This window comes from Chrysemys picta, chromosome 8 (genome assembly GCF_011386835.1).
Source record: "Chrysemys picta bellii isolate R12L10 chromosome 8, ASM1138683v2, whole genome shotgun sequence".
NCBI classification, from domain to species: domain Eukaryota; kingdom Metazoa; phylum Chordata; order Testudines; family Emydidae; genus Chrysemys; species Chrysemys picta.
In genome coordinates this window covers 15,465,481-15,479,211 of record NC_088798.1, presented here as the reverse complement: position 1 = coordinate 15,479,211, position 13,731 = coordinate 15,465,481, and the positions used below count along the sequence as shown (strand labels likewise).

General features: G+C 40.8%; 1 protein-coding gene across 1 annotated transcript in view; it reads right to left on the bottom strand.

Annotated features, from left to right (window-relative positions):
* The window catches only part of FGGY (FGGY carbohydrate kinase domain containing), a 197,314-nt gene that overhangs the window by 75,490 nt on the left and 108,093 nt on the right, over nt 1-13,731 (bottom strand). Inside the window, 1 exon segment of the mRNA XM_065553922.1 lies at nt 7,951-8,054. Within this exon segment, the coding sequence (XP_065409994.1) occupies nt 7,951-8,054 (104 nt within the window).

Here is a 13,731-nt window from a genome sequence, read left to right as displayed (position 1 = left end):
CCTATGTTTGTAGCCCTGAAGTTAAAAAGGAAAGGAAATGCCCAGGAAAGAGATGTGTTTTGGACACAGAGTCAGACCTTGTCCATACTTCATTGTGTTAGAAATTTAACACATATGATGTTCAATACAATTTGCCCTTAATGTGGACAAGGATTGTCATGTTTAAACACATGCTTGCTGGTCATGGTTAATGGTGGGGGGGCGAAGGGGAGGCGCATGTGTCATTGCCCCTGAAGGGTGGAAGGTAGGTGGCATTTGTAAATCTAAAGAGACAAACATTTAAAAAGTCACTAAACTCTTCTGTGCCTCAGTTTCCCACCTATAAAACCGGAATAAATCTCACCTCTCTTACATAGAGGAGCTACGAGGCTTATTTCATTCATTACTATAAAGTTCCTTGAGATACCTCGGATAGATGGTATTGCAAAAATACATAATATTATATACCAGACATCCCAATATACAGCTTTATGTCACACAAGGGTAGCTTGCAGTCAATCACAGAATGAAAATCACTGCGTCTGATGGAATCTTCAAAGCAAAGCATTTTCACGGATATCAATGACACGGCTGAAGAGTATTAGTCTTAGTCCAGTTTTAAAGTGGATTATTTTCCAAAGCATTTACTCTGTCCATATCTGTACCATGACTCTCACTTTGAATTCTAATGGCCCATTCACAAAAGGGAAGGGGAGCTGACCGTGGAGTTTTCTGAAAATGTTATTAGGCATTATCTACTTATATACAATACAGTTATTATACTGCTTTCAATTGTAGTCTCATGCACAGGTGGAGTTCTGGCCAAGTGTTGGGGAGTAAAACCTGGATTTCAGTGACAGGGTGAGCTAAATAGGAACTTCCCACTCTCTCAATCCAAGATGTACCCAAGCTGAATTATGTCTGGCCATGAGCAAAGGAACCTTGCTTCTAACAAAAACTTTAACAACTAATTTGCCCAGAGAGCCTTCCTTTCATCTCTGCCAGGCTGTAGGAGAGGCTGGGAGGCAAGCTGAAGTAAACATTACACAGGCTCGGCACTGCTGGCTCTAAAGTAAACTCTTCGACTTCCTATTTACATTTCAGGATCTTAAGCTTTGCGGTTTTCTAGCTCTGCAAGTAAGTGCTTGGGGTTTGGGAGGCAGCCTGCATCTGATCTCCAAGCCTCACCAATATCTTGCTAGCCTTTGTTAAGAAAATAAAATAGGGTAAAAAAAAAACACAACCATCTTTTTATACATCCTTCCAGTGAAAATATTTCACTTCTCACCAAAAATATCAGACAAATTAACGCCAACAATGGGGAAGTGGAGAAGGATCCTCTTGCCAAGGGGGGGGGGGGGGGGAAGTTTCATGAAAGAAAATAAATAAGAGAAACAGTTGAGGAGTTGTGTTCTTTTTTTTTTTTTTTTTTTTAAAGTATGTAGAAATGTAACCCCTGTAAGGCCACGTGCTGAACAGGAATAGTACCATGGCATCCAAATACGCTCTGTGACCTTTTCCAGCTGCAGCGCCTGAGTCATAGGTACAGCAAGGATGGGCAACCTCTAACAGGGTGGTAAAATAAATATGGTTTTCATTTCATGCAGCCCTCCCTGAATGTAAAATGTCTTCATTAGCTGGGAAGTCAGCATTGTGACTGCTGCCAAATGCAAGATATAAAGCAGCAGAACTGAACTGAACGAGGACAGATTAAGGGAGAAGTTCCTGTGCTACTGATTTATTTCCCTCACTCCAAAGACACTAGCTTTATGATTCATATTCAGAGGAGAGGCCTTTTAGCAGAGAAGAATATTAAAAAGCAAGGAGGGCGGAGGTTTATTGGGTGGATGCTCTCGGTTTCACAGCTCCTTTCAAACCTTTTCCAAGCTGCTTTGGTTTCAATAGTTTTGCTTTTGTTTTTAATTTTTACTGCACTCTCCCGTCCTGTCCCCTCACCTTCTCAGCACCTCTCCTCGGGGTAGAAGGACAAATTGTTGCCTTTGCTAAATGCTGGACCCCAGCCAGCTGGCACCCAGATTCACTGCCCAAGGCTTCAGGCCCTGTCCCCTCAGAGACTGCACATTTCATTGCAGTGATAGGAGTGCAGCAGAGACTGAAGAGTGAAAGGTTGAAATCTGGCGCGCAGTCCATAGATCCACTTGCCAGAAAGTGGCAGAAATTAATCTAGCCAGGTGGTGCTAGTGCCACCCGGCTAGATTAATTAGAGCTGGCAAGTTGAGCGCAATGCTTTTTGATTCCTGCAAGTTTTCCTCTTGGAGAGGGTTTCAAGCAGCTGAGGAGTCCCTTTGTAGTAACTGTTCAAAAGTCTGCTGCTTTAACAACGTGGCATGTTCTGAAGAGGAGGCTCTCGTATGAGAGCCAAAATATACTGAATCCACTTGCTGGTCTGGCTCTCACTGAGATTACAGAGATCAGGCTACAAGAACACTTTGAGCCAGCGTGTCTCTGCAGTCTCCACCCCAGGATGTACTGCAAAGGACACGTACTGTGCATGCTCTGGGGCTGGAAATGTGCTTTAGACTCTATTTGTGTGAACAAAGCTGGCAGCTTGAGTGGATATTGTGGAGCAAAGAAGCTCTATTGTGTTTCACAGTTGTCATGAGAATCAGATGAACAAATTTAGAATAAGCTAATCGGACTGAAGTTCCTTTAACAGAAGAAGACAAAGAATAGCCCTGGTTGGTAAAAATAAGCATAGGAAATTACTTTAAAATAGTCCATAGTAAATGATGGGACAGCTTCGGCTATCTCCCATTTTACTATGTACATAGCTGCTCAACGACATCTCAAGAGAAACTGACTCTCATATCCCTGATGGGAAATGGTCTCACAAGACAGAAAAGAAGTATCCCCCAAGGGATAAATTATTGCAGATTATTCAGGACTAAAGTTGCCAAATTACTGAAGTCAGGCTGTACACTGCACACACATACTACCCCTGCAAAACAGGTTCTTTTGTGTGTGCACAAGTCAGGTGACTCAGTACCTAACTACCCACATGTGTGCGCTCCATTTACTCACATTTACAGTGGAGTCAAAACTGACATAGGAATAACAGAGAGGCAAAAAGAGAGAAAAATCCATCTGATCCAGAAAGGAAACTTCTTGACCGTCACAAATCAGAAGCATTGTCTCCAGAGGAGCCAACACAAAGGGGACAGGAAGTGACAAAAATATCATGGGGGTCGAGTCACCTAAGATAGGGAAATTAAAGAAATCCTGAATAAGGACACCCTACCTTGTGTATTCAGGATTCAACCTGCCAGAAAATTCAGATCTCCCCCACCCCACATTAAGATGAATTAGAGGCCAGAAAATGCCTCCCACTAAAAAATCTCTCTGGAAACTCTCTTTGGCTGTGAATCCACAAAGATGTGCATAGTGGAATGGCTGTTTTGGGAAGTAGGGAAGGCAGAACACTGCTCTCTGGCCAAACTTAGCGCAAAACAAAAAGGTATATATATTTTATGAGCAGGGCTGTTTTATGTAAATATCTCAAGACCTTCAGTTAGTACTTACATATGGCGCATATTCTGTATTCATGGGACTTCTGGCCACATGGGAACACTATTAAAAATGATAGTGAATAGTTTTGAAGATTTCAGGTTTGTAGCATCTTTTCTCTGTACGGCTTTTGAATAAATGTGTCTGACTGTACATAGCCCAACCAGTTCTATGACAATAATGAGATACTTTCCCCTGTAAATTATATTGAAAATAGGTGCTATGATTATTTATATAGCAGTGGTGACAGACGCCCCAGCCAGGACTGGGGTCCCCTTGTGTTGGCACTGTAGAAACAGACATGAAGATGTGGTCTCTATCCCAAATAGCTTACCATCTAAGAAACATTTTACTTCAAGGAAAAGGTTGTTTACTTATTTATTTAAATGAATTTGGTGCTCATGAAAAATGCTAGTTGGACAGCTCTGGAGACTGCATTACTCTTATCCACTGCACAGAGGCAGCAGCTGTTCAAGCCTCCTCTCATAGCCCTGCTGTGAAGAACATGGGAAATAGTCATAAAAATAAATAAATATATGTGTACCTTTGTTTATTTGATTACCATTGCACAGATGGCCACCAAGGATCAAAGAGTTAATTCAGTCCTGGTTTTACGTGTCTACAGGAAGGCAGGCAATGGCTTTAGATAACCCCAGTAACCAGTACTTAAGGGGACAATACAGGTGTCAATCCCTACAAAGTCTACCCCTGACAATGTTGGGGCTTCAGGGGGAATGACTGCAATAAAGGACTTTTGGAACTATTCAAAACCTGAGCCCCAGATGACAAAGGGGAAGAGGCAGTATCTGGAGGAAAGCCAACAATACTCCATTTCCCCGTATGTGTAGCCTTTTGTTGTTTTTCTGATTGCTATGTTCCTACAAATAAATATATAGTATTTTGAATTGAAGAAGCTGTCCTGGGACACTGCAGTTGCTGAAGGGAAGTCTCTTGTGGGTGGCAAAACCTGCCAGGCCTGCTAAGAAAACATGATTGGAGAACAGGGGAGCTGTAGCCTGGGGACCAGGTCTGAAAGTGGGTGAATTGTGGGAATCCACCCCGAGAGAAGTGCAGGCGCTCTGTCACTTGAAAGGGGTGGGGAGCCAATCAGGAGCCATGAGGCTGCTGCCTATCACACCTTTTGGGGAAGGACTTTCTGTGGTCTGTGTCCACAGTGAGCCATGGGTAATGAGGTGCAAGGTGGTTATAGCTGCTGCTGGGTGGCAACATGGAAGTGTCTCTACCTAGCAATTCTGAGTTCTACACCTGCTGGGCCTTACAGGTAGCCACAGAGACAGATGAAAAGTACAGCTAATCCTGTAACCATGACACCAGGCAATGAGTGGCAACCCTGAAATGAAGAAACCACCTCTGAAGATAAGAGGATAACTCATTTGCCATACCAACTGAGAATGGGCTTCTGCTTAGATTTACTTTCAGAGTAGGCAGCTGAGGGTTGTGTGATGTGGATAATTGTCCAGACTGGCCAAAAACTTCTTTTACAAAGGCCACAGACCAGACTTTAAATGATAGTAACTTTTGGTGACTACTAACCTAGAACTGGATTTGAACCAATCCACTAATTAGTTATGAAACTCTCTTTGGCCCATTGCTTGGGCCATCCAAGTCTCTCAGTGGAAACAGTCTTACAAAGTGGCCTGGGAGTCTGAATGCCCAAGAAAAGCAGTAGTTAATTCCAAAAATGAAACCTCATTTGAAAAAAAAAATGGGAATTTTACCACGAATGAAACTATTATATCCGTTAGAAAAATTATGTTCAACATTTGTAACTTTTAAAATATCAAAGGCATGATTAGCAATGTCTTTTGTTCAAATTCTTTAGATTCCTTGAGGTAATGAAAACTGGGTCATGGAGCTTCTCGGTAAGTTTAAAGTAAATGCCCTTCGCAAGCAATATCTAATTCTGTGACTCATGGAGCATTCAGCCTAGATAATGGCAATACTATATCCATACACATATACCACCAAAAGCACTCATAAAGAAAAAAATAATCATCCAGTAGGTGATTTTGAACAGTTTCCTGTAAGAGGCCTGAAAGAAATCCACTGCCCAACTGCCACACTTTAACCCTGCTTTCTGAATTCCTCCTGACAGTTGGCTCTTTCGTTCGCCAGAACCACAACAAAGGACGGCGTTGAGTTTACACACAGAACATTCTCTCTCTCTCTCTCTCTCTCTCTCTCTCTCTCTTCTCTGATCATCTCACAAAGGTATTATTGTTGCTGGCTCACTGGGGCTCCATGCACCTGAGGCAGATCAAAGGCACTTTATAATGCCAGCCTGACCACACAGGTCTCTCTCCCACTGCATTAAATTAAACCTGATGATTAATCTCTATTGCCTTGAGGGTCCCTTGGTACAAAGAGAGAGACAGAAAAAATATATTTCTAACAAAACATGAGCATAATAAACTTCCATATTATAGCTCTAATTAAAAAAAAGGTACAGCTAATTTCAACCAACTGCAGCTGAATATACATCTCATTAAAAACACACACAATGCCCTATGTGCTCTATATTCACTTGGTACAATATAAGCAGATAGAGATAAAGGACACTTAAACCAAAGGCCTCCCATAGATTTGATCCAGAACGGCTTAGAATTTGCTTGTTGTCTGTTGATTGGAAATTGTGGTGCCTTTAAAATTGAAAAAAACCAAAAAAAACCCAACAATGCCACAACAAAACCCTAAAACCAAAACAAACACCTGGGAGAAGGGGGGAAATAAATACGTAGTAAATGCTGAGTTGTTACATTTAAATGAAAACCAGTTTAAGTTTCTCCGAGAACCACAGAAAATGCCTATCCCCAAGTTGGGGCTCAAGCCATTAAGGGCCCCTTACTTTCATCAAGGAGTATCTTACTCTGTGAATACTTCACTGGGACTACGCTCACAGAGTAGAGTACTAATCTATGGTAGATCAATTAGGGCTTGTCTATACTAGAAAATTCTGCCGCTTTAACTCTATTGCTATGGTTAAAATGGCAACCCTCCTTCCCTGATTCCACCCCCACTGTGGATGTAGTTATACCAGTATACAAGTTTGGGAAGCAAAATAAGATCTATTTTGGCACCTGTACATCACTATAACTGCATCTCCCAAGGCTTATACCTATATAACTATATCAATAAAAAAAAACAAACACACCCCCTAACCAACACTGTGATCCCAGTATAGCTTTTCAGGTGTAGACCAGGGCTAAGGATGGTGGGATTTCAGGCCTAAAATCCTGATTTAACAAGGAATTTAAACATGTGCTTAAATACATAATTAAATCCCATTGACTTCAAGTATCTGCTAAATGCTTTGGCTTAATAGGGACAAGATTACTGGCATGCTTAAAATTAAGCACATACTTAAGTCCTTTGCTGAACTGGGGCATAACTGACAAGGTCACTGTCTTATTAACATGCTGCTGTCATGGCCTATTCCATGAATACACAGTATGAGGACAAGCTATCGGCACCTCTATTAAGTGTAGTAACGACATTATTTAACAGTAGCTCCCTCTTTTCACAATCTGAGATGCCTTTCCTTGACAGCAAAACCTCTACCACCCCCACCCCAATTTGCTCATTTGGGAAAAATCCAAGTTATAATCAGTCTAAATTTAAGAGCATAATGAGTTTTAAATAAAAAATATGGCAGAAAAGGGTACTTATCTAAATGGAATAGCTTTCAGACTCATACATTTTAATTAGGTATAAATTTCCAAATCAGACACTAAATTTTAATTGCAAGCTAAGGAAAAGCTTTTTCGTTAATTCACTGGGAAAAATTAACAAAGCAAAAATTGCTTATCTGGGTTTTTTTGAAGTCATCATACATATCATAATTCTATATAGATCATTGCAGCTCTCAGAGGGAGATGGATTTATATTGATTGAGTGAGGAGGTGGGGGAGAAGGGCTGCTGGAGAACACACACTACTTCTCTGAAGACGCTACTCAGGAACACATTAGTGACATGCTTGTCATGGATAACTCAAATTCAGAATCTTCAGCTCCGATTTCACGTTGCTCTCTTTAAGCTTCTGCAGCATTGTGTTAGACTTTGCTTTAGCACTTATTGTCAGGATTTTCCCCCCAGTATTGATTTCCACTACTATGTAGGGTGACCAGATGTCCTGTTTTTAAAGGGACAGTCCCATTTTTGGGGACTTTTTCTTATATAGGCGCCTATTGCCCCTTACTCCCTGTCCTGTTTTTTCACAGTTGCTATCTGGTCATCTTACTACTATGAAAGCTCCTGGTTTCTAGCAAATGCAGAATATGTAATTAAAATCTGAAAGTAAAGATAAAGAACACACCAGCGTAACAAAAAAAAAGGGGGGGGGGGTGATGGGAAAATAAAGTGTAATTTCTCTTCAGAGACATTAGCTACTATACAAAACTATCACCGTGACTATGTAGCCAACCTACCCCCAAATGACAGGAAGATGTTCCACAGATCACAGCAAGCCGGGACATAACTGGTTGATTTTCACAGGGCAGGTTATATCCTTTCACATCTGCTCCAATCACTCCTATTTTAAAAAAAAAGTATCTTAAAAAACAACACAACTTTCCATAAAACAGAGTTGTTTAGTATTTGAATGGTTGCAAAGGATCCCACACTGCTTAGAGGGCAGACAAGTTTCACAATTAGAAAGGGCTATTCCAGTCTGATGACTGTGGATACGTTTCATTGACAACATAAGGATGTTCCAAATGTATGGGGCATTACACAGATTAATTACTCTCCTCTATACCCATTATTATTATTATTTTATTTATATTCCAGCAGAGCCAGGAGGCCTCAACAGTAATCATGGCCCCATTGTACCAGCATCATACAAATGTGTAGAAAAAGACAGCCCCTGTACTGAAGAGTTTACAGTTTCAATAGCCAAAATAGAGAAAAGATGAAAAAACAAAAGGAAATATCACCATCATCCCTGTTTTACAGATGAAGAACTGAAATGCAGAGAGACTAAGTGACTTGCCTAAGGTCATACAGGAAGTCTGTGGAAGAGCTGGGAATTTAACCCTAATCTCCTGAATCGCTGGCAAGTGCCTTAATGTTTTCTTACTTTATTCCCCCACTGTGGCATCTACTGTCTGACTGCCATGCAGGGTATTTGCGTATGTATCTCCCAATAGCACTGATCAAAGCCTAGGCACATTTGAAAATCCTCCTAGGTACCAATCTGCATCTTCAGGCACCTAAATACCTTTAAAAACCTGACCCTAAATCCTTGTGTACACATAGTGTAAATGCAGAATCCGATTTGAACCAAGAAATATACAAGTGGCAGACGAGGCCGAGATTATGTCTGGGATTCTGTATACATATGGGATTCATTTATTTGTACAGATAAACAGAATCCTTAAAGTGTTGGTGCTACCTATCATGCTTTATTTTTTACCTGCCAGACAGTGACATGCCCCACTACACATTAAGGATTTTGTATAGTTTAGTCTAACAGGTAGTTTCCTGAACTAAGAAGTACTCGCTTCTCGGCCTTTTGGCTAAGATCAAGTGTAGAACTACTAGAGGGCATTCAAAAGACTATCCGCTCACTACAGCATACAAATCTACCCAGGTGTGACTTGTCAGTGCAACAGGTAGACATTTATTTGTATGTCTCCCATAATATTACTAAGTCTCATGGTTCAATAACTGTTAAACATTAAGAAAATGTGTATCACTCCAGCAGAAATCTTGGCTCTATTGACATCAGTAGGAATTTTCCTATTCATTGCAGTGGGGGCAGAATGTCACCCTTAGTGTTTATGCCAACTTTACTGTCAGTGAGTTCTCGAAAAGTCCTATTTGTGATTGACTGAAGTGAGATAACATTAATTATAGCATATTATAATTATAATGAATAAAAAACATTAAATATAACTACAGTTGCCAACCCTCTAGGATTGGCCTGGAGTCTCCAGGAATAAAAAATTATGTCATGTGATGAAATCTCCAGGAATACATCCAACCAAATTTGGCAACCCTAATTATAACATAGAATTATAATGAAGATCAAGCCATTTAATTCAGTTCTTAGGACAATTTAAGGGCTGTTATAAACAGTTTTTACGTTTATTTTTGTCAGAATCTGTAGTATACTGGTACACAGGGGCGGCTCTAGCTTTTTTGCTGCCCCAAGCACGGCAGGCAGGCTGCCTTTGGCGGCATGCCTGCGGGAGGTCCGCCGGTCCCGCAGCTTCGGCGTACCCGCCGCTGAATTGCCGCCAAATCCGAGGGACCAGCGGACCTCCCGCAGGCATGCCGCTGAAGGCGGCCTGACTGCCGCCCTCCCAGGTACCAGCAGGACACCCCCCGCGGCTTGCCGCCCCAGGCACTCGCTTGGAGTGCTGGTGCCTGGAGCCGCCGCTGCTGGTACAGCCTCATAGGATACACAATTTCTTTTGTGAAGGTCCCCAAAGGACAGACTTAAGACAGCAAACTTTAGTACCATACAAAACAATATGACAGAGTATCAAATGGCAGGAAACAGCAGTCATAATTTCAGTTCTTTTTCCACAGTAACAAAGTATTTCAGATACTGTACAATAAGTGATCTACAATGCTGGAGCCTGTTTTAATGGAGCAGGTAGTTTATTCCAGCTTTTTGAGGTCACAGCCTCAAGAGCCAGACCTCCCATACTCAGTTTTAACTCTAGGCACTTTAAAATTAATAGACTAGGTCGAATGAAGGGCATATATCTATTCAGCTTCCAGTTTTCAGCTTTTTAGTAACAGATTTCAGATGTACTAGCTTGGAAGCTACTCAAGACCTCTGTAGCAGTAAATATCAAATAACTCTTCATCTCCTTCCTACCCCACTCTCAGACTTCAAAGCTGTCATAGATTCCAGAGCTCAGAACATCCAAAAATATTTTATACCTAGCCAAATGCAGAAATGGACGGTGTGTCAAAATTTACTAGCTATGAAAACTAAATCTCCACCGTGTCACTGTGGTTCAGTCTGCATGCTGAGAAAGTGCTGTTTTTACTCTTCTATCTTTGAAGACCATTTTTGATACACTCAGAAGAATGTATTTCAATGGAACAATTATGACATCCAAGGGACATTAATGTACAACTGGTTAATCTAGAGCAGTGGTTCTCAAACTTTTGTACTGGTGACCCCTTTCACATAACAAGCCTCTGAGTGTGACACCCTTCCCCTTATAAATTAAAGACACTTTAAAATATATTTAACACCATCATAAATGCTGGAGGCAAAGCAGGGTTTGGGGTGGAGGCTGACAGCTCGTGATCCCCCATGTAATAACCTCGCGACCCCGAGGGGTCCCGACCCCGAGTTTGAGAACTCCCAATCTAAAGCATGCAGATGTTCTAGGGCATATCCTCTATACACTATGTGTATAGACTACATTATGACAAAACGGGGAAAATGCCCAAACCATGTGACATCACATGTTTAATACATGGCAACTTTTCATTAACTAGAGCAGTTAATTATTCTCAATATTTCTTGGTTTAAATTTACCATGTCACAGATGTTTTCTCTCTTCTCCCTGCATTTTCTTTCCTCTGTATATTTGTTGTCAATATTTTTCTACTTTTAAAATAATGGCTGCATTATCTGACACCCTCCTTTTTCCCCTCATTTTCATTAGAATTTATTTTCAGTGGAAACCTTCAATTTCCTTCTTGTTTTCTTATTTCCTCTCCACCACTATTTTTCCTTAGGCTCTTTCCAGTTTTGTTTCCTGAACTTTATGATTAAAGAAGATGGAAAGAAGGGGTGGAAGGGAAGCAGGAGTTCTCACCCCACCATGGAGAAAGGAGAGCATTACAGAGATCGCCCTCTGCTCTGGTTACCCTCTTCTCACGTGCACTTTCTCACGTGCACTCTTATCCTCGCCCTCTCTTCCCTGTTCTCCCCTCTGCACTCTCTCTCTTCAGTCCAAATCTTTCTTATTTCATCTTCTTCTCTACCAGCCCCATATTTGGCAACCCCTCCCAGAGCAGATTTACATCTCACAGATTCTCTCCTCCTACAACCTCCTTTCAGATCTCCTAGATGTGCACTCAATTTGTCCTAGTGTTGCAGTGATTCTCCTTGCTACTGCCCTGCATCAGCCTTCCTCTACCATAGAGAGACACCCCTTTTCCAAGCCATCGCCTTTGTAACAGTGCTGCCTGTACAGCACCGGGGAAAACATACAGAGAGATCCATGTGACTGGTTCTCCAGCCCCTAAGCAGTCAAACGTCACCCACTATGTGCAGAGCCATAGTAGGGAATCGGTGACTGGTAGAGCTCCTTTATGGGAATATGGAGGCATTGTGGAAAATGGTGTCTGGACTGAAAATTCTAAGATATGAAAAGGGATTTCCCATCCACATTTATTCACTGATATGCCATGTGACTGGCAGTGTAGATAACAAGAGCTGTTCATTCCTCTGTATAGGAACTGGCACTATGTCATCAGGCCAGCTTTCAGTATATTCTCCCCCCCCCACACACACACACATAATCAATATCTTGTTGATTTCAAAGGATCACTTAATACTGGAAAGGCTGGACCTTTAGTGCAGTTTTGTTAAGATTCAAACTTCAAACTATAAAGAGGTTGGGTGCAGCAAATCATTCTCCATGTTTAAATAAATGCATTAGTTTAACATATACAATATGAAGTATGAAGAGATGATGAAGAGAAGGAGAAAGTCACTGGCTAAAGGTTCATGATTTAAGCCTTACAAAGGCCTTCGGTGATACATGTTTACAGCATAAAATCAAAGTGTTTATTTTATGTCCTAAAAGAAAGGATATTTTGTTACACAAGTCTATATTTTATTTAGTGAATGGTATACATTTTAATAAACCTAAGCAAATGGAATATAAAAAAATGAGATTACAGGCCTGACTTTGAAAAGCAGTCTCTAATTTTGCTGGCACAATTTTGCTTATATTTAGGGCCAAATTTTTGATCCACCCTAGCCTGGGCCTCCATTTTCAAAAGCACAAAATTGTAAGGGAAAGTAACCATTTTGCACACAGTTTTATGCACCCTTAATACATCTCACTTAGCCAGTAAGGCACTGATTTCCACGACCTTTAGGCATTTAAGTAGCTTAAACTCTAGGTGCTAATGATTGTGAGGACGAAAAAATCACCTACATTTATTGCACTGACAGTTTGAGCTTGCAAAAATGCCATCCCAGTTTCTGAAAATCTGACGCTTATTGTTTTGTAGCATTGTACATGAAAACTACAAGGGTAAAAGCATGTGTGTTTCCATGAAAATTAGGTCCGTTGGAGTGTTTTGAAGTGTTGAAATTTGTGTACCAAATATTCATCTACCTCCACAAAAATAAGATGTGGAAATATTTCTCACAGTTCAATATGAATTTGTTTATAAGATAGTTCTTAGCAATGTGATTCAATGTGAGGTTATACATTATCATGTATATTCTACAACATGAGTACGTTAAGTCCTTCTACTGAAAAATATGCTGATTTTCCCTGACTTTTTTTAAAACACCCACCCATGCACACAGTGAGACCAATTGGTTTCCTAGCCAGAGTACAAATGCTCTGATTAAATGATTAAATATGGTCAATACAAACTATAATAATATGTACAGTATATGGATAATCTAGGACAAACAACCATTGGAAGTCATAAAAATGTTAAAATAGTACCTTCCATTTACTAAATATTAATTTAGTACTTTTTAGTTTTGACCAGTGTATTTAGTAAACTATCAGAAAATGAGAGAAGTCCACAAACTAGAGAGGCAGTAAAAAGAACAGGAGTACTTGTGGCACCTTAGAGACTAACAAATTTATTAGAGCATAAGTTTTCGTGGGCTACAACCCACTTCTTTGGATGCATAGAATGGAACATATATTGAGGAGATATATATACACACATACAGAGAGCATGAACAGGTGGGAGTTGTCCTACCAACTCTGAGAGGCCAATTATTTTTGCGGATACAGACTAACATGGCTGCTACTCTGAAACCTGTCATTAGAGAGGCAGTGTGGTCCAGTGCATGGGGCACCAGACTAGGATTAGCTTTAGGTCACCTAGATTCTGTTCCTAGCTCTGCCACTGATTTGCTGTGTGATCTTGGACAAGTATGCAAGGTCCTGGAAAAAATTTTGAAGGAGAAAGTAGTTAAGGACCTTGAGGTCAATGGCAATTGCGACAAATTACAAACATGGTTTTACGAAAGGCAG